The sequence below is a fragment of the Salmo salar genome, chromosome ssa25, assembly GCF_905237065.1.
Source record: "Salmo salar chromosome ssa25, Ssal_v3.1, whole genome shotgun sequence".
In the NCBI taxonomy this organism is placed as follows: Eukaryota; Metazoa; Chordata; class Actinopteri; order Salmoniformes; family Salmonidae; genus Salmo; species Salmo salar.
Window position 1 is genome coordinate 21908225 of NC_059466.1, and position 24079 is coordinate 21932303.

Genomic DNA, 24079 nt, shown 5'->3' on the forward strand with positions numbered 1-24079 from the left:
AGGTTACAGAACCGACTGACTGGGTAAACGCGTTAGTGGTGGTGGAGAAACCACGCACAGGCAAGCTCCGAGTATGCCTCGACCCAAGAGACTTGAACAAGGCTATCAAACGGCCCCATTACCCTTTACCGACGCTAGATGGTATCACGCACAAGCTAGCGGGAGCACACTACTTCAGTGTCATGGACGCTAGATCAGGCTACTGGGCTATCAAGTTCACAGAAGAGTCATCTAAGCTCACAACATTCAACACACCGTTTGGACGCTACAGGTTCCGTCGCCTGCCTTTTGGGATTATCTCAGCCCAAGACGAGTTTCAGCGAAAGATCGAAGTGTATGAAGGCCTCGACGGAGTTGTGGCAATTGTGGACGACATCCTTGTTTATGGTTGAACCAAAGAGGAGCACGACCGAAACCTCCGCGCGATGCTGCAAAGGTCCCGCGAGAGAGGAGTCCGGCTCAACCCCGAGAAGAGCACAGTCAGCGCTACAGAGGTCAGCTACTTCGGACATCTTCTCACAGCGACTGGAATCAAGCCGGATCCACAGAAGATCTCAGCCATAAAAGAAATGGAGCCACCAAAGAACCGTGCAGAGCTGGAAACCGTGCTTGGCATGGTCAACTACTTAGCCAAGTTCGCACCCAGCCTCTCCAATGCTAATGCACCCCTGCGTCAACTGCTAAAGCAGTCCAGTGAGTTTCTTTGGGACAAGCAACACGACATTGCTTTCCAGAATGTGAAAGACTTGATCACGAGAGAACCAGGACCAATCCTTGCCTACTACGACCCCAACAAAGAGCTCAGACTCCAAGTGGACGCGTCGAAGTATGGACTAGGTGCAGTGCTACTGCAAGAAGGAAAGCCCATCGGCTACGCTTCCAAATCTCTCACAGACTGTGAAATCAACTACGCTCAAATCGAAAAGGAGCTCTATGCCATTCTGTTCGGATGTAAACGTTTCCATCAGTACGTATATGGACGACAAGTCATTGTGGAATCCGACCACAAGCCCCTTGAGTCAATCATGAGGAAACCACTAGCTGCAGCCCCGCCAAGGCTACAGAGAATGATCCTTCAACTACAAAAATACGACTTCACAGTCACTCACCGTCCAGGCAAAGACATCCCTGTCGCAGACACACTCTCCAGGAAGTTTCTTACCTACAAGGACAGCAGCCTCAGTGAAGGCATGGACATGCAAGTGCACACTGTGTACAGCAACTTACCAGTTAGTGACACAAAACTGAAGGAGATCCAAGCAGAAACAGACAAGGACTCACAACTCACACAGCTGAGGGAAGTCATACAGGATGGATGGCCTGAGGAGAGGAGAAAATGCCCTCAGAGCGTCTCAGAATTCTGGAACCATCGTGATGAACTATCACAGATCAACGGAATAATTTTCAAAGGAGAGAAAATCATTATTCCTACCAGTCTCAGAGAAGAGATTTTGACAAAGATCCATGCTGGACACATGGGCATGGAAAAGTGCAAACAGAGAGCACGGGACATTTTGTTTTGGCCTGGAATGTGCAAACAAATAGAGGACATTGTTGGTAGATGCACCATCTGTCTTGAACAACGCCCCTCAAACACCAAAGAGCCAATGTTACCTCACTGTATCCCAGACTGACCCTGGCAGGTCGTGGCAACCGATCTGTTCACCTGGAACAACGAGGACTACATCGTAACAGTGGACTACTACAGCAGATACTTCGAACTCGACAAGCTTCACAGCACCACATCTGCAGCTGTGATACACAAGCTGAAAGCAGCCTTTGCCAGGCATGGCATTGTAGAGACTTTAATATCTGACAATGGGCCCTGTTACAAATCAAATGAGTTTGAATCCTTCACAAAAGCATGGGAGTTCACACATGTCACCACAAGCCCACATTACCCTCAAAGTAATGGCCTTGCTGAAAAATCTGTGCAGATTGCTAAATCACTCATGGACAAAGCAAAAGCAGACAAGAGAGACCCCTACCTCAGTCTCCTTGAATACCGCAACACTCCAGTTGATAACTTCAAATCACCAGCCCAGCTGTTGATGAGCCGCAGACTTCGCTCAACTCTTCCCAGCACCAACCAGCAGCTGCAACCTGAGGTCGTCAGCTACAAGGAAATGCATGAAAAACGTGCACAGAGACAACAACAACAAAAGCGATACTACGACAGGTCAGCTAGACCACTGCCACCACTGATCGACGGAGAGTCAGTTAGAATCCAGGAGCATGGCCTCTGGAAACCAGCAGTCGTCATCCAGCCAGCTGACACTGAACGTTCATATCACGTCCGCACAGCAGAAGGAGTGGTGTACCGCCACAATTGTCGTCACTTACTGAACACAAAAGAACAACACACCGATGAGATGAACTGTTCCCCTGAAAGAGAACGTGATGGACTAAACACACACACAGCACAACATACACCACACTTACCTGCAACACCACAAGAGCTGTTGACTGACACAGAAGCATGCTCAACATCATATCGCACAAGGTCAGGAAGAGAGGTCAAGCCCAGAACTCTCCTCGACCTGTGAAATGTCAAAGGGTGTAGGCGGATCGCTGCCCTAAAAGAGTTCCAGACTGTAAACTAGTTATTGAAAGTTCACTTGACACTTTGGTATTGTATTTGTTTGAAATGTTAAGATGTCATTTCTACAGTGAAAGCTGAGTTGCTGAGAATCCCTTGTTTGAAAAGTTGGATCATTGTTTTAGAGTCTGAGTCTATGTTGATTCAGTTGGTGTATTATGCAATATAAATGGTTACTTACCTTGAGTTCAAACTACAGAGCATGTATTCAAAAGAAAAGCTTAGAATATGTAAAACGTTTGTATTTTCTTTTAAAAGAAGGGGGATGTAATATTCATATGTGAATACATACTGAATTATAATTGGATGCATTTTACCGCCGTATCATACTGTGCGGTAATTGGTTAAGACCACCCAGACGGTTAGGTCATGGCCAGTTGATCGTGGTTGGAGATAGGTGAACATGCAGTTGTAGCTAGTTAATAAAGAGTTATGTTAGGAAACATCCTGTAGTTCTGCGTTTTATTATTTGTACAAAGCGTACAAAACAAGACAGAGCATGCTTCGTTCAAAGAAAATTGACCAGCTCAAGTCTATTGAAAGCACAGCAATCGCTTTTTACCAAACCGACAGCTTAAAGTAAGGCTGCAACAGAGCCTTCCTTCCGTGTCAGCCATCTCTTGGCTAAACATAAGAAACTGTTCACCGATGGAGAGCTACACAAAGAGGAAATGGTGGTTGCCACCGAGACGTTATTCGAGGAATTCAAAAACAGAGGACATAGCATTTTTTTTATCGGAAGTGTGCCACTTTTTTTTATTTATTATTAAACACTTGACCCAGCCACTGTGACAAGGGTAGAGTCTTTATCGGATGACGTGAATCAACAAGTGCTCAAGGATTTATCACTGAGTGCTTTTCGCTGAAATTTGACAAATCCCAGGATATGACTGCACAGCTGATTTATTTAACCAGGTAAGCTAGTTGAGAACAAGTTCTCATTTACAACTGCAACCTGGCCAAGAGAAAGCAAAGCAGTGCGACACAAACGACAACAACAGAGTTACACATGGAATAAACAAGCGTACAGTCAATAACAATAGAAAAAAGTCTATATACAGTGTGTGCAAATGGCGTGAGGAGGTAGGCAATAAATAGGCCATAGTAGCGAAATATTGACAATCAGATTAACACTGGAGTGATAAATGAGCAGATGATGATGTGCAAGTAGAGATACTGGTGTGCAAAAGAGCAGAAAAGTAAATAAAAACATGTGGATGAGGAAGGTAGATTGGATGGGCTATTTACAGATGGACTATGTACAGCTGCAGCGATAGCTGATGTTTAAAGTTAGTGAGGGAAATATAAGTCTCCAGCTTCAGCAATTTTTGCAATTCGTTCCAGTCACTGGCCGCAGAGAACTTGAAGGAAAGGTGGCCAAAGGAGTTGTTGGCTACGGGTGGGTGTTGTTATCTTGACCAGTGAGCTGAGATAAGGCGGAGCTTTACCTAGCATAGACTTATAGATGACCTGGAGCCAGTGGGTCTGGCGACGAATTTGTAGCGAGGGCCAGCCGACTAGAGCATACAGGTCGCAGTGGTGGGTGGTATAAGGGGCTTTGATAACAAAACGGATGGCATTGTGATAGACTGCATCCAGTTTGCTGAGTAGAGTACTGGAAGCTATTTTGTAGATGACATCGCCAAAGTCGAGGATCGGTAGGATAGTCAGTTTTACTAGGGTAAGTTTGGCGGCGTGAGTGAAGGAGGCTTTGTTGCGAAATAGAAAGCCGATTCTAGATTTGATTTTGGATTGGAGATGTTTAATATGATTCTGGTAGGAGAGTTTACAGTCTAGCCACACACCTAGGTATTTGTAGTTGACCACATATTCTAGGTCAGAAACGTCCAGGGTAGTGATGCTAGTCGGGCGGGTGCGGGCAGCGAACGGTTGAAAAGCATGCATTTGGTTTTACTAGCGTTTAAGAGCAGTTGGAGGCCACGGAAGGAGTGTTGTATGGCATTGAAGCTCGTTGGAGGTTAGTTAAAACTTCTTGTGGGACGGTAGCGTCCCACCTGGCCAACATCCGGTGAAATTGCAGAGCGCCAAATTCAAAATACAGAAATAGTCAAATTAAGAATTCATAAAAATACAAGTGTTATACATCGGTTTAAAGATTAACTTCTTGAAGGCTTTATGGCGAAAGCATACAATGCGATTATCTGAGGACAGCGCCCCGCTTACAAAAGCATACAAACATTTTACAACCAAGTAAAGGAATTACAAAAGTCAGAAATAGCGATAAAATTTATCATTTACCTTTTGATCTTCATATGTTTGCAGTCACAAGAGTCCATGTTACACAAATGTTTGTTTTGTTCGATAAAGTCCCTCTTTATGTCCCAAAAACTCAGTTTTGTTGGCACGTTTTGTTCAGTAATCCACTGGCTCAAAGGCGGTCACGACATGCAGACGGAAACATCCTAATAGTACCAGTAAAGTTTGTCGAAACATGTCAAACGATGTTTATAATTAATCCTCAGGTTGTCTATTGTCTAAATAATTGATAATATTTCAACCGAACAATAGCGTCTTCAATAGAAAGGAAAAACGACGAACGGCGCGTAATCGTTCACGCGCGCAAACCAGCTCTGCTTCTTTCTACAGTCCACTGAAAGAAAGGTCTCATTCTTCCTCGTTTTTCAGAATACAAGCCTGAAACAATGTCTAAAGACTGTTGACATCTAGTAGAAGCCACAGGAACTGCAATCTAGGTCCTAACCCAACAGATACTGTATAGGCATTCAATAGAAAAGTATCCACATCAAAAATATCCCACTTCCTGAATGGATTTTCCTCAGGTTTTTGCCTGCCATATCAGTTCTGTTATGCTCACAGACATTATTTTAACAGTTTTGGAAACTTTAGTGTTTTCTATCCAAAACGACCATGCATATGCATATTCTAGCTTCTGGGCCTGAGTAACAGGCAGTTTACATTGGGCACCTCATTCATCCAAAATTCTAAATATTGCCCCCTACCCAAGAGAGGTTAACACAGTGTCCAAAGAAGGGCCAGATGTATACAGAATGGTGTCATCTGTGTAGAGGTGGATCAGGGAATCACCCGCAGCAAGGGCAACATCATTGACATGCATGCATACATGCAGAGAAAAGAGTCGACCCGAGAATTGAACCCTGTGGTACCCCCATAGACTGCCAGAGGTCCGGACAACAGGCCCTCCGATTTGACACACTGGACTCTGTCTGCGAAGTAGTTGGTGAACCAGGCGAGGCAGTCATTTGAGAAACCACGGCTGTTTAGTCTGCCAATAAGAATACGGTGATTGACAGAGTTGAAAGCCTTGGCCAGGTCGATGAAGACGGCTGCACAGTACTGTCTTTTATCAATGGTAGTTATGATATCGATTAGTACCTTGAGCGTGGCTGAGGTGCACCCGTGACCAGCTCGGAAACCGTATTGCACAGCGGGGAAGGTACGGTGGGATTCGAAATGGTCAGTGATCTGTTTATTAACTTGCTTTTCGAAGACTTTAGAAAGGCAAGGCAGGATGGATATAGGTCTGTAACAGTTTGGCTCTAGAGTGTCACCCCCTTTGAAGAGGGGGATGACTGCGGCAGCTTTCCAATATTTAGGGATCTCGGACAATACGAAAGAGCTTGAACAGACTGGTAATAGGGGTTGCAGCAATGGCGGTGGAAAGATGGTCCAGATTGTCTAGCCCAGTTGATTTGTACAGGTCCAGGTTTTGCAGCTCTTTCAGAACATCAGCTATCTGGATTTGGGTGAAGGAGAAGCTGGGGAGGCTCGGGCAAGTAGCTGCGGAGGGTGCGGAGCTGTTGGCCGGGGTTGGGGTAGCCAGGAGGAAAGCATGGCCAGCCGTAGAGAAATGCTTATTGAAATTTTCGATTATCATGGGTTTATCGATGGTGACCATGTTACCTAGCCTCAGTGCAGTGGGCAGCTGGGAGGAGGTGCTCTTGTTCTCCATGGACTTAAGTGTCCCAAAACTTTTTGGAGTTAGAGCTGCAAATTTCTGTTTGAAAAAGCTTGCCTTTGCTTTCCTGACTGACTGCATGTATTGGTTCCTGATTTCCCTGAACAGTTGCATGTCGCGGGGGCTATTCGATGCTATTACAGACCGCCACAGGATGTTTTTGTGCTGGTCAAGGGCAGTCCGGTCTGGAGTGAACCAAGGGCTATATCTGTTCTTAGTTCTACATTTTTTGAAAGGGGCATGCTTATTTAAGATGGTGAGGAAATTACTTTTAAAGAACGACCAAGCGTCCTCTACTGACGGGATGAGGTCAATATCCTTCTAGGATACCCGGGCCAGGTTGATTAGAAAGGCCTGCTCGCAGAAGTGTTTTAGGGAGCGTTTGACAGTGATAAGGGGTGGTTGTTTCACTGCGGACCCATAGTGGATGCAGGCAATGAGGCAGTGATTCCTGAGATCCTGGTTGAAAACAGCAGAGGTGTATTTGGAGGGCAAGTTGGTCAGGATAATATCTATGAAGGTGCACATGTTTACGGATATAGGGTTGTACCTGGTGGGTTTCTTGATGATTTGTGTGAGATTGAGGGCATGTAGCTTAGATTGTAGGACTGCCGGGGTGTTAAGCATATCCCAGTTTAGGTCACCTTGAATCACAGCCTACTTCGCCAAACGGGTGATTTAACAAGCGCATTCGCGAAAAAGCACTCTCGTTGCACCAATGTCTACCTAACCATAAACATCAATGCCTTTCTTAAAATCAATACACAAGTATATATTTTTAAACCTGCATATTTAGTTAATATTGCCTGCTAACATGAATTTCTTTTAACTAGGGAAATTGTGTACTTCTCTTGCGTTCCGTGCAAGCAGAGTCAGGATATATGCAGCAGTTTGTGCCACCTGGCTCGTTGCGAACTGTGTGAAGACCATTTCTTTCTAACAAAGACCGTCATTAATTTGCCAGAATTGTACATAATTATGACATAACATTGAAGGTTGTGCAATGTAACAGCAATATTTAGACTTAGGGATTCCACCCATTAGATAAAATACGGAACGGTTCCGTATTTCACTGAAAGAATAAACGTTTTGTTTTCGAAATGATAGTTTCTGGATTCGACCATATTAATGACCTAAGGCTCGTATTTCTGTGTGTTATTATAATTAAGTCTATGATTTGATAGAGCAGTCTGACTTAGCGGTGGTAGGCAGCAGCAGGCTCGTAGGCATTCATTCAAACAGCACTTTCCTGCGTTTGCCAGCAGCTCTTCGCTGTGCTTCAAGTGCTGCGTTGTCTATGACTTCAAGCCTATCAACTCCCGTGATTATGCTGGCAATACTAAAGTACCTATTAGAACATCCAATAGTCAAAGGTATATGAAATACAAATGTTATAGAGAGAAATAGTCCTATAATAACTACAACCTAAAACTTCTTCCCTGGGAATATTGAAGACTCATGTTAAAAGGAACCACCAGCTTTCATATGTTCTGAGCAAGGAACTTAAACGTTAGCTTTTTTACATGGCACATATTGCTCTTTTACTTTCTTCTCCAACACTTTATTTTTGCATTATTTAAAACAAATGACAATTACAACAATACTGAATAAGGTGCGCGTCACTGTTTTTTTTCTATGGGAATGGGCCATTTTAGGAAGAATGATCGATCGATCGGTATTGGCGTTGAAAAAAATCATAATCGGTTGACCTCTAGAGCTATAACATCTAACTGTAATATGGTTACTCTAGAGCTATAACGTCTAACTGTAACATGGTTACTCTAGAGCTGTAACGTCTAACTGTAACATGGTTACTCTAGAGCTGTAACGTCTAACTGTAACATGGTTACTCTAGAGCTGTAACGTCTAACTGTAACATGGTTACTCTAGAGCTGTAACGTCTAACTGTAACATGGTTACTCTAGAGCTGTAACGTCTAACTGTAACATGGTTAAAATACAACTCGGCTATAACATCAAATGTTATTGGCCGCTTACACGTATTCTACAGATGCTATCTCAGGTGCAGAGAAATGCTTATGTTTCTATCTCCAACAGGGCAGTAATACCGAACAATACACACAAATGTAAATAAAGAAATAAAAAAAATATCAGAACAATGTCAGTGTCCGGAATATAAATATGTATGTATATGATGGTATGTATGGACAGTATATGAATAGAAAAGGTGTGTACAGCAGTATACAACATGATTAGCTATGTTATTTCTCACACACACACACACACACACACACACACACACACACACACACAATTATAGAGTACAGTCAAACCTCCCTATGCCTTGTAACCTATTTGAGATGGTTATTTTTCATCCACATTGTCAGTGTAATATATTACTAGGCTCAAATTCCATACTGAAGCAGCAGCTCTCAAGAATAGACTTGGTCCAGATGGATTGCTTTGAGGTAAAGCTAACATCAATGACTCAACCTTCCAGACACAAAGCATTTAACTGCTGGTCTGATTCTTTGATGGCCAGAGCCAGGCTAGATTTAGGTAAGGAGGAATGCAATGTAAACTCTGAGGTATGCTAGTTCCCTGAGTCTGCCTGGCTCTGCTCCTAGTGGAGGTCCAACTGACTTTATTGGGAACTCACTTCATGTCTTATTGCTGCTGCTTATCTACGAACAGCCATAGGGTGCTGTAGGTAAAGCTTTAATGAACTCAGGGAAGTTCACTTAGTTGGGAGTTAATTTAGACAGCAGTTAGGGGGAGAGCTCAGCAGTCTTAAGCGAGGACAAAGAAATGGTACAAGCCATGTGAACATTTTTTTTGTTCTGGAAATTAAGGTTTTGTATTTTGTATGATGAGACTGCATCACATAAACAACTAGATATTTTTCTGCACGGTTTGTTTACATGGCTAGCACTATTTGAAGTCTGACGAACTAATGCAATAAAAACCTAATAAACATCATGCTCATTTCAACCAATCCAACTCAATGATATGAACATGGATTAAGTTAATTAAAGTTTTTGTATTCTCCTGGAATCGCAACATTTTCCTCTAGTTATTTGCTGATCTGTTCTGCTGTGTGTCATTTGGTGCTCTGGGCTCGGTAGAGTCATGTTACGTCTCAACACATTAAGTTCAGTGGAGGTACTCCAACACAAATCAAAGACTTCAACACCAATGGATCCTCAGCTTGAGTAATCCCCAAACAGGCTATGTTTACCCTCATCTCATCTGAATGTGGGATGGAAGAACGGGTGCTTCCCAGGACAGCACTGTGTTTTTCAGGAAAACCGGTGAACCTCACGGCCCATTTCAACTGTAAATCTCACTGTTGATTGATTCGTATGTACACAATGATAAAGGCTACTGAAGACAAAAATCTCATATTTGATTGAGATAAAGTGATTGCTTATTAAATGCTTAAACATTTTCACTCAGTCATGCCTTGACTATAGTGTATCTTTGACTTAAATGGAAGTTAGGATTCGCTCCTCAATCCACAGTTCTTGTGCAGAGCTGTAAATAAATAGGTCTAAATCACTTCTGTCTTCTTTGTCCTTGTCTCTGCTGGTGAAAAATGAAATGTCAGGGGACTCTCATGTAAAGACAACACTGGAATCAGAGGAGCTTCCCTTCCCTGGGTGAGCTGGAAGCTAAACTAATGAGAACTTGAAATGGCTCTAACATCCTCTTCCATGCATGTCTGTCTGTCTGCAGGACTATCCCTCTCTGGCTCTATTGGGAGAGAAGCTGGCGGAGAACAACATCTATCTCATCTTCGCTGTAACTAAAAGGCTCTATGTCATTTACAAGGTACATTTGTTTAATATTTATGTTCAGGATTGAGAGTAGCTGTGTGTATAGTGTACACACGTTGGTGTGTACACATTGGTGTGTACACTTTGGTGTGTATGGTGGCTTTTGATATTGTGTTAATTGCTTTGTTATATTTGTTTCTTTTAATTTAAAAAATAATATCTGGTGTTTATGCAGAATTTTACAGCACTGATACCTGGAACTACAGTGGAAATTCTGGATCAGGACTCCAAGAACATCATTCAACTCATCGTTAACGCCTACAATGTAAGTAAAGGAGCGTTCTCTCCCATTTAGAGCACAGGTTGTGTGTGTGTGTGTGTGTGTGTGTGTGTGTGTGTGTGTGTGTGTGTGTCGTGCGCGCACTTGAGGGAAAGAGAGTCTCTCAGCAGTCCTCTTCTGAAATGGATGTTGGTTGACAGTTGGCTGAACACGTTTTGAAACCGGGAAACAGACCGGTATACCCCGAACCTGTCATTTTTGTTTTCCATTGCAAAACTGTGAGGCCTACTGAACATGGCCCCGGTCTCTAGAGGACAAGAGGAAGTGTTGAATGTTTATTCTTTAGCGTTCGATATGGAGACCCTCACCCTGCCCCTCTATTTGCTGTGGTGGTCTGGAGGCCCTCACCCTGCCCCTCTATTTGCTGTGGTGGTCTGGAGGCCCTCACCCTGCCCCTCTATTTGCTGTGGTGATATGGAGGCCCTCACCCTGCCCCTCTATTTGCTGTGGTGATATGGAGACCCTCACCCTGCCCCTCTATTTGCTGTGGTGATATGGAGACCCTCACCCTGCCCCTCTATTTGCTGTGGTGATATGGAGACCCTCACCCTGCCCCTCTATTTGCTGTGGTGATATGGAGACCCTCACCCTGCCCCTCTATTTGCTGTGGTGATATGGAGACCCTCACCCTGCCCCTCTATTTGCTGTGGTGATATGGAGACCCTCACCCTGCCCCTCTATTTGCTGTGGTGATATGGAGACCCTCACCCTGCCCCTCTATTTGCTGTGGTGATATGGAGACCCTCACCCTGCCCCTCTATTTGCTGTGGTGATATGGAGACCCTCACCCTGCCCCTCTATTTGCTGTGGTGATATGGAGACCCTCACCCTGCCCCTCTATTTGCTGTGGTGATATGGAGACCCTCACCCTGCCCCTCTATTTGCTGTGGTGATATGGAGACCCTCACCCTGCCCCTCTATTTGCTGTGGTGATATGGAGACCCTCACCCTGCCCCTCTATTTGCTGTGATGGTCTGGGGTTTACTCTACTCCTGGCTCACACTACAGCACAGTCTTTAACTCTGCACTAGCACTTTATGGTTACTGAAGAAGAAGCAGGTTTATGGCACAAATCCTGCCTGAGACACTGTGGTGCTACTACTCTCCAGTCCCCTCCATACAGGAAATAGATTCCATTCTTCCAGTTATTTGAAGGAAGGGTTTTCAAAGGGCCTGAAAAGGGTTCTAGAAGGGTTTCTTGTGTATTTTAAACACAATAAACGGCTATAGACTCGTGTGCTAGGAGATTTACATCTTGTCCTCATTTACAATTCACATTTATGGAAAGATCAACAACAAAAAGAACCACCAGTCTTCAATTTATGGGTCATGATAAATGTATAATCTTCATTCTACCAAAGTTAAGCAGGGGCTTCAAATGGTCTTGAATTATAATTTGACGTTAGTGTTTATAATTGTCACAGAAGACACTCTCTCATAATCCATTCTCAAAGCATGGAATCATCCTGTCTTGTATTATTGTGTTATGGTCTGTTGACTAAAACCTGACCCTAGATCACTGACTAAGTACTCTGATACTGTGGCTCTGGTTTGGCCATTTAGGGATCTTAAAGTCAGTCTGTGATTTGAGAGTGGTTTGGCTACATTTCTCCAGCCCCATACCTCAGCTTACCAAACAAAGTGGCAGTCAGACTGTTGAAATGGCAGATTTAGCCTTTAATGCACTGCAGGAAAGCAGTTATATAATTCACTTTTGTTGACTAGTTGAGAGAAAACAACATTTTAAGGGAAGAATGAATTTCTTTCTCCATGTATTTTGAATATTTTAAAACCAAAGTATTTGCCTGTTTTTAGTCAACTTTCCCAAAAAATATTTTCCAATAAAGCTGTTTTTTTTGTGTTTTTTTTCAGTCAAGCATTTTTTCCTTCTGTGGTTGAGAGGAACTACAACTTGGTTTTGCATAGTTAAGGACACGTTGAGTCTACAACTGATAATGTTTCGTTTTTTTTAAAACTTTGTTTAATATGCAAGTCAGTTAAGAACAAATTCTTATTTACAATGACGGCCTACCAGGGAACCGTGGGATTTGTATCTTGTCAACTCAGGGATTTGATCCAGCAACCTTCCGGTTACTGTCCCAATGCTCTAACCACTAGGCTACCTGCCACCCCTATATACCAAGTAGCCTACATTCTGTTCACTTTACACAATGGGCAGATGGCACCACATTTTGGTTTCTATCATAATTGTATCTTTTTTGAGTATTGTGAAGTTTGAACACAAGCATTTAGGTATTTCAACACTCTTTGTTATCAGTTCATTGTGTTCTTTTTCCAATACAGGCCAAAACAGGGCGTGGATCAGTCATGGGTATCTGTCAGTCGGCATGATTCTGATTACCTCCTTTCACAGTTCTGTAGCTTTTATGCGCTGCAGTGAACACACACACATAAAGTACAGATAAGGCTGGCATGTAGCAGCAGAGCCACGCTATGGCACACACACGCACGCGCTCCACATCCATCCATGCCAACCGAACCGCTGTGGGTTTGGGGGAAGTTTACAAAAGACAGGATGAACTGTATAAATCTTGCTTAACCAAGGCATTTTACGCTCTTTCCAATGATCTTTTTCTCTGTTTTCCACCCTGCCTGCTAACAGATTAAATAACAGGCTCTTACTGGTTTCATTCTAAAATGCTGAGTTGTGGTGGTTCTGAGGGGATCCAGTGCCAGGGGAACTGGAAGCATTTAACATTCAAATAGTATGGAAACCACCAGGGAACCTCTGTGCCAACTCTAATATACAGACATACTTTAATGCTCATGTGATCTATTGATAGGAGTCTTTGATCAGACTTGTTTGGATAGTTGACCAGTGAACCATCTGTCTTGTTTTCAAATAAATGACATATTTACTACTTTGATGCAAATGTCAAAAGTACTTATTCATAAGTGTGTGTCTGTCCTATCTGTATATGTGTCTGTCTGTCTTTGTGTTCAAGGCATATGTATCTGTGAGTTCATCCAATCTCTCGCTCTCTCTGTCTGTGTGTCCTCCCTCCAGAACATCCGGTCCAAAGTGGAGCTGACTGTGTGGGATCAACCTGAAGACCTCAGTCTGTCCTTCACGGCCACCTGTCAGGACGGACAGCCTCTACCAGGCCTGAGGAAGTGTGCCGACCTCAAGATCGGAGACACTGTGAGTCTCTCAGACCTCCTGGCTTCCTATGGATTTGCACTATCAGGCCAAGCTGGAAAGTCAAAATTGGCTATATCGTGTGAATGTATATAAACGAAAATACACTTTTTGGTCTTCATCAAAAATCAGATTTTTAGGACTTCTGAGTTTGCAGCTTTGCCTGATAGTGACCTAGTGAACCTTTCCCTTCCTGCCTAATGTACAGGTGATCTGGCTGTCATGTCATGGACACCATGTGAATGATGCAACACAACTGTAACAGGTTGTAATTCCAGCCTGTGGACAGATGCATCATGGGGTATTTATATTAAGGCTTAATTAGCCCAGTGGCATGTCTCTCTGCAACACTGACAAGAATATCATGGATATCATCCACCCAGCCAGTGAATGACTGACTAAAGAAAGCAAGTTGTGACTTGGCAGCATAGTGTGACCTTTCAATCCTCTTAAGTTTGCAGTTCCTGTTTGATTAAATTAAACTGCAGTTGCCGGGAGACTAAAGGAGCGATATCGGCCATGTCTTAGACTCTGAGAAAAAGAGAGATTGAGTGAGGGAACAACAATGTTGTTGCTTTGCTTACTCTCTTTAACAGTTAATGTGTGTGCGCTCAAATTTGACCCTGCTTAATGTATTTGATATGAGCAGACCATGACTGAAATAATGCAAACATATTCTTTCCCTTGGAAGAAAGCAAACTGGGGGAAGCAAAAATGCTTCTGTTTGTCTGTTTTGGAAAAATATTAGTCATGGTATCCATCCCTTCTCTGGGACTCCAGAATGTCCTGTCTCCAACCAACACATACTCTGTCAACACACGGCTGTCTCAACAGATACTGGCCTTTCTCAAGGCAAGGGTCATCCTCTTCCTGGGATAGCAGTGGGAGTTTGAACTGACTCAACTTACTCTTGGCTTCTGAACACTGCAATTGGATATCAGTTGTGCTTTCCAAATAGCCCTGCAAATAAGCTATTTTGGATGGCTTTGGATGAAGTAGTCTATGGGAGATGTGGCATCAGTAGCCTCCACAGAAAGCATTTTAGTGTGAGTAGACCTACGAATAGGGGGGTGGGATAATAATTTGGCAGGGGAAGAATATTTTAGCTGGCTTTTTAATTGTGTTCCAACATGTTCTTGCCATTTTAGATGGAATGCATTCTTCTCTTCCTTTGTTTCAGCTAACAAAACTCTAAGAGAGGTCAGGTGACGTGGGATCACTGCACATCTTAATTGCTTTGAATTCTGCACTGTTCAAATCCTCAGGCCCCAATGAGGATTTGTACAGGATCTATTGAAATGCTCAGCAAGGGGCTACTTTGTACACTCCACCACGCAGAGATCCGACCCTGTGGAATTCTTCTTCCCAAAGCCCCAGTGTCTCCCTCACTGATTCCTTATTTGTCTTAATTGAATGTAGGAAATAAGGATGGTGTGTGTGTGGGGATGGAGGGTGAATGAATAATAGTAGTGAATGGGGGAATCACATCTCTGCATGGCCAGGGTGATGGGTCTAACTCTGTCTTTTGTTCTGCAGCGGGGGTATATTCTCTGCAGGCCTCTGAGTGCTAATCTGTCCTCCTAAAAAGGTGAGGAAAGAGGACGCAAGGAATAGAGGGAAGAGGAATTGGGAAAGTTCCCAGGTGTCAGTCACAGGGTCTCTGGCTGCAGCCTTGCTCTGGGGCCTGATGCTGCATGTCAATGTCCTCACTACAAAAGTTAGAGAAAGAAGAGTTGGTGAAACCAGAGGCGATTTAACGAACAAAGACGACGTGGTAACAAATGTGTGTTAGACCCAGTGTACAAACTTAAGCCCACATTCCTTTCACTGCGACACTCTCAAACCTTAAACAGTACTAAATATTTCCCATACAGATGTAGGATCTTAATTTGACCAGTATAGTCCATAATGTTGCTTGATCGGTGTTTAGACTATTAGCTGACCAAAATTAGGCTACATGAAAAGTGCAATGTTAATATAACTGTCTTAGTGCGGGTTTTCACAGAATTTCTGTAAATCATGAAGCTCATCTGCATTTCTCTGCAACAAAACTAAGATCCTGTACAGTGCCTTCAGAAAGTATTCATACCTCTAGACTTATTCCACACGCTGTTACAGCCTGAATTCCAAATGGACAAACAAACACCCCATAATCACAAAGTGAATGTTTTTTAGAAATGTTGGCAAATGTATTTAAAATGAAATGCAGAAATATCTCATTTACATAAGTATTCACACCCCTGAGACAATACTTTGTAGAAGCACCTTTGGCAGGGATTATAGCTGTGAGTCTATCTGGGTAAGTCTAAGAGCTTTCCACACCTGGATTGTGCAACATTTGCCAATGTATTCTTTTCAAACTTCTTCAAGTTCTGTCAAATTGGTTGTTTATCATTGCTAGACAACCATTTTTAGGTCTTGCAGTAGATTTAAGTCAAAACTGTAACTCGACCACTCAGTAACATTCACAGTGTTCTTGGTAAACTACTCCAGTGTAGATTTGGCCTTGTGTTTTAGGTTATTGTCCTGCGGAAAGGTGAATTGATCTCTGTGTCTGGTGGAAAGCAGACTGAACCAGGTTTTCCTCTGGGATTTTTGCCTGTTCTTAGCTCCATTCCATTCCTTTTTTTATCCTGAAAATCTCCACAGTTCTTAACGATTACAAGCATACCCATAACATGATGCAGCACCACTAGGCTTGAAAATATGGAGAGTGGTACTCAGTGATGTGTTGTATTGGATTTACCAAACGTAACATTTTGTATTCAGGACACATTTTCTTTAGTATTACTTTAGTGCCTTGTTGCAAACAGGATGCATTTTTGGAATATTTTTATTCTGTACAGACTTCCTTTTTTTCACTCTGTCCTTTAGGTTAGTATTGTAGAGTAACTACAATGTTGTTGATCCATCCTCTCCTATCACAGCCATTGAACTCTGTTTTAAAGTCACCATTGACCTCATGGTTAAATCAATTCAAATCATATTTTTATTATCACATGCGCTTAATACAACAGGTGTAGACCTTAACGTGAAAAGCTTACTGCAAGCCCTTAACCAACAATGCACCTCAAGAAATAATTAAGAAAATATTTACTGAATAAACTTAAAGTAAAAAATAAAATGAAAATTAACACAATAAAATAACAATAACGTGGCTATATACAGGGGGTACCGGTACTGAGTCAATGTCTGGGGGTACAAGTTAGTCGAGGTAATTTGTACATGTAGGTAGGGGTAAAGTGACTATGCATAGATAATAAACAGCGAGTAGCAGCAGTATAAAAACAAAGGTGGTGGGGTTAATGTAAATAGTCCGGTTGGCCATTTCATTAATTGTTCAACAGTCTTATGGCTTGGGGGTAGAAGCTGTTAAGGAGCCTTTTGGTCCTTGACTTGGCGCTCCGGTACCGCTTGCCATGCGGTAGCAGAGAGAACAGTCTATGACTTGGGTGACTGGAGTCTTTGACAATTTTTGGGGGGCCTTCCTTTGACACTGCCGAGTATATGGGTCCTGGATGGCAGGAAGCTTTCCCCCAGTGATGTACTGGACCATATGCACTACCCTCTGTAGCGCCTTACGGGAAGATGCCGAACTGTTGCCATATCAGGCGGTGCTCTCGATGGTGCAGCTGTAGAACTTTTTGAGGATCTGGGGAGCCATGCCAAATCTTTTCAGTCTCCTGAGGGGGAAAAGGTGTTGTCGTGCCCTCTTCACAACTGTATTGGTCTGTTTGGACCATGATTGTTTGTTGGTGATGTGGACACCAAGGAACTTAACTCTCGACACGCTCCACTACAGCCCCGTCATTGTGAATGTGGGTGTGTGCTGCCCTCCTTTTCTTGTAGTCCACGACCAGCTCCTTTGTCTTGCCCATGTTGAGGGAGAGGTTGTTGTCCTGGCACCACACTGCCAGGTCTCTGACCTCCCTATAGGCTCTCATCGTTGTGTGCCAGGACCAGCCTTTCAAAGCACTTCATGGCTACCAACGTGAGTGCTACAGGGCGGTAGTCATTTAGGTAGGTTACCTTCGCATTCTTGGGCACAGGGACTATGGTGGTCCGCTTGAAACATGTAGGTATTACAGACTTGGTCAGGGAGAGGTTGAAAATATCAGTGAAAACACTTGCCAGTTGGTCCGCGCATGTTTTGAGTACACGTCCTGGTAATCCGTCTGGCCCCGCGGCCTTGTGACTGTTGACCTGTTTAAAGGTCTTGCTCACATCGGCTACGAAGAGCGTGATCACACAGTCGTCCAGAACAGCTGGTACTCTCATGCATGCTTCAGTGTTGCTTGCTTCGAAGCGAGCATAAAAGGCATTTAGCTCGTCTGGTAGGCTTGCGTCACTGGGAAGCTCGCGGCTGGGTTTCCCTTTGTAGTCCGTAATAGCTTGCAAGCCCTGCCACGTCCGACAAGCGTCAGAACCGGTGTAGTACGATTCAGTCTTATTCCTGTCTTGACGCTTTGCCTGTTTGATGGTTTGTCTAAGGGAATAGCTGGATTTCTTATAAGCATCCGGAGCAGTGTCCCACTCCTTGAAAGCGGCAGCTCTAGCCTTTTTAGCTCAGTGCGGATGTTGCCTGTAATCCATGGCTTCTGGTTGAGATATGTACGTACTGTCACTGTGGGGGATGACGTTGTCGATGCACTTATTGATGAAGCCGGTGACTGAGGTGGTAAACTCCTCAATGCCATTTGATGAGTCCCGGAACATATTTCAGTCTGTGCTAGCAAAACAGTCCTGTAGCGTAGCATCCGTGTCATCTAAGCGTTTTCCTCCCTCCACGGCAAATTAGTTAGGAAGTGTGCCTGTATCTCTGTAGTGAACGGGTGTACTGATACACCATCCAAAGTGTAATTTAATAACTTCACAAGGCTCAGAGAGAGATTCAATGTCTTGTCTACCGATAGGTGCACTTCTTTGTGAGGCGTTGGAAAACCTCCCTGGTCTTTGTGGTTGAATCTGTGTTTGAAATTTACTGCTCGACTGAGGGACCTTAAAATGATCTGTATGTGTGAGGTACAGAGATGAGGTAATCATAAAGTTACGTTAAACACTATTACTGCACACCGAGTGAGTCCATGCAACTTATTATGTGTCTTGTTACGAAAATGTTTTATCCTGAACTTATTTAGGCTTGCCATAACAAAGTGGTTGAATACTTGACTCAAGACAAACTTTTGTGATTCATCTGCTGCTCTCTTTGTTCCACTCCTCCATTCCATCCCTCTCACAATCACAGCAGTAATGTCCTGGGATTTGGTTCCCTGCCTTTTTACTCCAGCAGCTTTATCTCATGGTTGATTGTTTCCCTAACGAGCCACATGGTTAAAGGAGCTGGGTTCCTCATGACTCACTCCCCTAAATCTCATTACCTCATTAGGAAGAGCACTGTGCTGTAGTGGAAGAGGCAAATAGCAGACAAGCAGGTCTTCCATGTGTTATGTGGGCCCTTCCTTCCTGTGGACTCTGATTGGAGGCTTATCTAGTACTCAGCAGGAACATACCACAACTCTGCTTTCATATCCTGTTCTTCTGTCATGCTGTGCTTGTGGATGACAATAGCTTTGTTATTGTTTTGTTTTTTTGACTAGTGTTTCTGTATTACCTACAGACATTCATCACTTACTAACTAGATCAATGGTTTGGGTTGGACAGATGACGCAGTTTGATGTCATGAGTGTTTACTCCACACACAGCCACATCCTCATATTGCTTCATATTGTACAGCGTTTCATTTTAGTCAGGTGCTCACCCAGTAGGGTCTGTGGTACTATGACCTGTTCACTTCTCATTGAAAGAGGAAGGGAAGATGGAAGACACTGATGGCCTAGGATACCCATAGAGAGAGCGAAAGGTCCTGCATTCTGAGTGACAGGCCGATGCTCTTTTCCTCTCCTGAAGACTCAGATCGTTGCGTGCAGAGCTGCTGCCAACATCAACACGGCCCAAGCATCTGAGTGTTTGGCTTTGGGGCTGCAGTCCAGAGGGCTGTGGCCTTCAGACTTGGGAGCTAAACTTCAAAGCACAGCATGTGCCCCCTCGCATCCCTGCCTCTCCCACCTCCAATGACCCCTCCGGGCTCAACACTGCCAAAGGGCACATAGGCTACCTGAAGACGTGCGTGCGTGCGTGCGTGCGTGCGTGCGTGCGTGCGTGCGTGCGTGTGTGTGTGTGTGTGCGCTTCTTCACTCATCTAGAACCACTGGGAGAAAGAGAATGATGTGGAAGAGTCAACCTTACGTCATGGAAGGACATCCTTCCTGAAATACCGCTACAGCTGCCTCAGATTAGCTTTTCCCTTCGCTAAAATATTTTTGTGGTTGAAAGTATCCATGCTCTCATCCAGAGCTGTGTAATGTATTGAAAAGTTAACCACATTTCATATGTATTCTAATTGATGTTATTGAAGTCGGTCCTTGTGTTTTCTTTGGGCAGAATTACCCAGTTTTAAAGATGTTTTGCCTCAGAGCGTTTTCCAATGTGCCAAAGGTTATATGGAAGGTGATGATATATCAACTGATATATACATGCATACATGCATACATGCATACATGCATACATGCATACATACATACATACATACATACATACATACATACATACATACATACATACATACATACATACATACATACATACATACATATTGTACATTGCAGTTTTGTAGATTTATTGTAGTATCAGTTTAACTGGAGAAATTCACACCCGTTATCCCATCTAAAGGGAGGGAAACCACAAAGAATAACACTGCCTCATCTATGACAGGCAGTCGAACACACACACTGGAGATGGTTGCTGTGGCAGTTGAGCTACAGAGAAGGAAACAGTAATGCGCTGCAAATCAAATGTTATTTGTCACATGCTTCGTAAACAACAGATTTAGATCAACAGGGACATGCTTACATCTGGGTCTTTTTACAACAATGTAGAGTTAAAGATAAAAAATAGAATTGGTGACATGAGGAATAAATACACAGTGAATAACAATAACCAGTAAAAATAACATGGATCGAGGTTAGTCATCGCTGATCTGGGGCCGATTGCACCAGTTGGTTGTAAGTGGGTCGTAACTCTACGTTCGACATAAAATGTGCTCTACGTGGATGTAAAGATTATACCTGTTGCATCACCTGGGCGTAAGCCCTTCTACAAGCTATGCCTGGGCGTAAGCCCTTCCACGAGCTATGCCTGGGCGTAAGCCCTTCTACGAGCTATGCCTGGGCGTAAGCCCTTCTACGAGCTATGCCTGGGCGTAAGCCCTTCTACGAGCTATGCCTGGGCGTAAGCCCTTCTACGAGCTATGCCTGGGCGTAAGCCCTTCTACGAGCTATGCCTGGGCGTAAGCCCTTCTACGAGCTATGCCTGGGCGTAAGCCCTTCTACGAGCTATGCCTGGGCGTAAGCCCTTCTACGAGCTATGCCTGGGCATAAGCCCTTCTACGAGCTATGCCTGGGCGTAAGCCCTTCTATGAGCTACGCCTGGTCGGGAGGCGGGACTATGCTTTTCTTTTCTGTACATACCATGAAAGATCAATCTATATTTTCTAAAGGATGTGAGTCTCATGTTCATATTTCACAACCTCTGGGCTTTTCGAGTTGCCTATGCACGAGTCAATAGCAAAATAATACACTTGATTTATGCTACATTACAGCATGCTAAATGTGTCTGATCAGATATCAGAAAACTAATAGATGAGCTGCCACCTCCACTTTTATTATTGCTCATATCTCATTTACATAAGTATTCACACCCCTGAGTCAATATATGTCAGAATCACCTTTTGGCAGCGATTTCAGCTGTGATTCTTTCTGGGTAAGTCTAAGAGCTTTACACACCTGGCTTGTACAATATTTGGCCATTATTCTTTTCAAAATTCTTCAAGATCTGTTCAAATTGGTTGATCATTGCTAGACAACCATTTTCAGGTCTTGCCATAGATTTAAGTCAAAACTGGAACTTGGCCACTCAGGAATTTTCACTGTCTTCTTGGTAAGCAACTCCAGTGTAGTTTTAGCCTTGTTTTAGGTTATTGTCCTGCTGAAAGGAGAATTATCCTGAACCAGGTTTTCCTCTAGGATTTTGCCTGTACTTAGCTCCATTCAATTAATTTTTGTTATCCTGAAAAGCTCCCCGGTTCTTGACGATTACAAGCATACCCATAACATGATGCAGACACCACTATGCTTGAAAATATGGGGATTGGGACTCCGTAATATGTTTGAGGTAAATTCAATGTAACACACTTTGTATTCAGGACAAAAAAGTTAATGGCTTTGCCACATTTTCTTCAGTTTGACTTATTATTATTTTTTTACCTTTATTTAACTAGGCATGTCAGTTAAGAACAAATTCTTATTTACAATGACGGCCTACCCCGGTCAAACCCGGGCGACACTGGGCCAATTGTGCAACGCCCTATGGGACTCCCAATCACGGCCGGATGTGATTCAACCTGGATTCAAACCAGGGAATGTAGTGTCGCCTCTTGCACTGAGATGCAGTGCCTTAGACCGCTGTGCCACTCGGGAGCCACGTGCCTTGTTGCAAACAGGATGCATGTTGTGCAATATTTTCATTCTGTTCAGGCTTCCTTCTTTTCACTCTGTCATTTAGGTTAGTAACTACAATGTTGATCCATCCACAGTTTTTTCTCCTATCACAGCCATTAAACTGTAACTGTCTTAAAGTCAGCGTTGGTCTCATGGTGAAATCCCTGAGCGGTTTCCTTCCTCTCCGGCAACTCTGCTTTTTTTAAAAAAACCCATCTACCAATTGGTGCCCTTCTTTGCGAGGCATTTGAAAACGTCCCTAAACTTTGTAGTTGAATCTGTGTTTTGAAATTCACTGCTCAACTGAGGGACCTTTACAGATACTTGTATGTGTGGTAAAAAGATGAGGTAGTCATAAAAAAATAATGTTAAGCATTGTATTGCACAGAGAGTGAGTCCATGAAACGTATTATGTGACTTGTTAAGAACATTTGTACTCCTGAACAGATTTAGGCTTGCCATAACAAAGGGGTTAAATACTTATTGACTCAAGACATTTCAGATGTCTTATTTTTATTCATTTGTAAAAAATTTTTTACAATTTTTAACTACCCCATAATGTCAGTGGAAGTGTGTGTGTTTAGGCCAGTGACAAAACATCTCAATTGAGTCCATTTTAAATTCAGGCTGTAACGCAACAAAATGTGGAAAAAGTCGAGGTGTGTGAATACTTTCTGGAGGCACTATAGCCTAGGCTACTGCACGAGTGGGGAGCAAAATAATCCACCTGTTTAAACTAGGCTACCTTAGACTACATAACATGCTAGCAAAATGTTCTGATAATGCTGTTAGATGAGCAAACTAGACTAAAGATTATCATTATGAACACTGACCTCAATTTGGCTAACATTTTCCCAGCCTAATTGTAATCAAACATTCCAAACGGAGATTCCGGAAAACAAAAATCTTGACGATTGATTTATGAAGACGATTCCCCACGCTTCAATAGCATTAGCCTACTTTATCCAATAACTTCGTCATTCAGTGATATTCATTCCACAGTAATTGATTGATTGATCCATCAAGGTATGGTTAAGAAAACAACATGCATGCATAGTGGTGGGCTTTGTGAAGTGATGGGACATGCCTCGCAAAGTTGAAAACTGCCACGAGAACAGTAACAGCCTAGTAATGGGTGCTGCCTAGCAACCTCCATTATGGAGCATCAAATCTCATGCATTGCTTACACTGGATTTAGCTACGGCTAGTCTTTTTGGTTGGTGCAGCAGGTGTAAATTCTGATCCCAAAGTCAGACGTAGATACACCTGACCTAGCATTTTAAGACTTTTTTTTTTATGCATTTCTTTTTTTACACCCAACTGGTGCGTCTGGCCCCTGGTGTCCAAGCTATTTTCAGTCATAACAAATGATGGTGGAGACAGTGTTAAACATATTTTTCAGCGTAAAAAAAACCCCACATTTGAGAATTATTCCGGAGCCCGTAAAACATCTGCTATCCACTGCAGCACCATCTTCCAATCAACGTAACTGTTGAGACAGGCCAATCTAAAGGGAAGGTGGAGTTTCTGTCTTGTTCAGACTTCTTTCCTCAGAGCAATCAAATGGGTGGAGGTCCTGTCTGTGTCATCTGCAGCTTGAATTGGCTGTGATTAATCAACTAACTGACTCAAAGCCACAAACTGTCCTCTGATCTTTCTCCTCTGATCTCTCTCCTCTGATCTCGCTCCTCTGATCTCGCTCCTCTGATCTCGCTCCTCTGATCACTGTCT

At 43.3% G+C, this 24079-nt stretch overlaps 1 protein-coding gene across 2 annotated transcripts in view; it reads left to right on the forward strand.

Annotated features, from left to right (window-relative positions):
* The window catches only part of itgb5 (integrin, beta 5), a 75915-nt gene that overhangs the window by 16264 nt on the left and 35572 nt on the right, over positions 1–24079 (forward strand). For both annotated transcript variants that reach the window (XM_014173615.2, XM_014173614.2), the window contains exons 7-9: positions 10253–10348; positions 10529–10618; positions 13662–13796. In XM_014173615.2, the coding sequence (XP_014029090.1) occupies positions 10253–10348; positions 10529–10618; positions 13662–13796 (321 nt within the window). The remainder of the gene's footprint in view (positions 1–10252; positions 10349–10528; positions 10619–13661; positions 13797–24079) is intronic.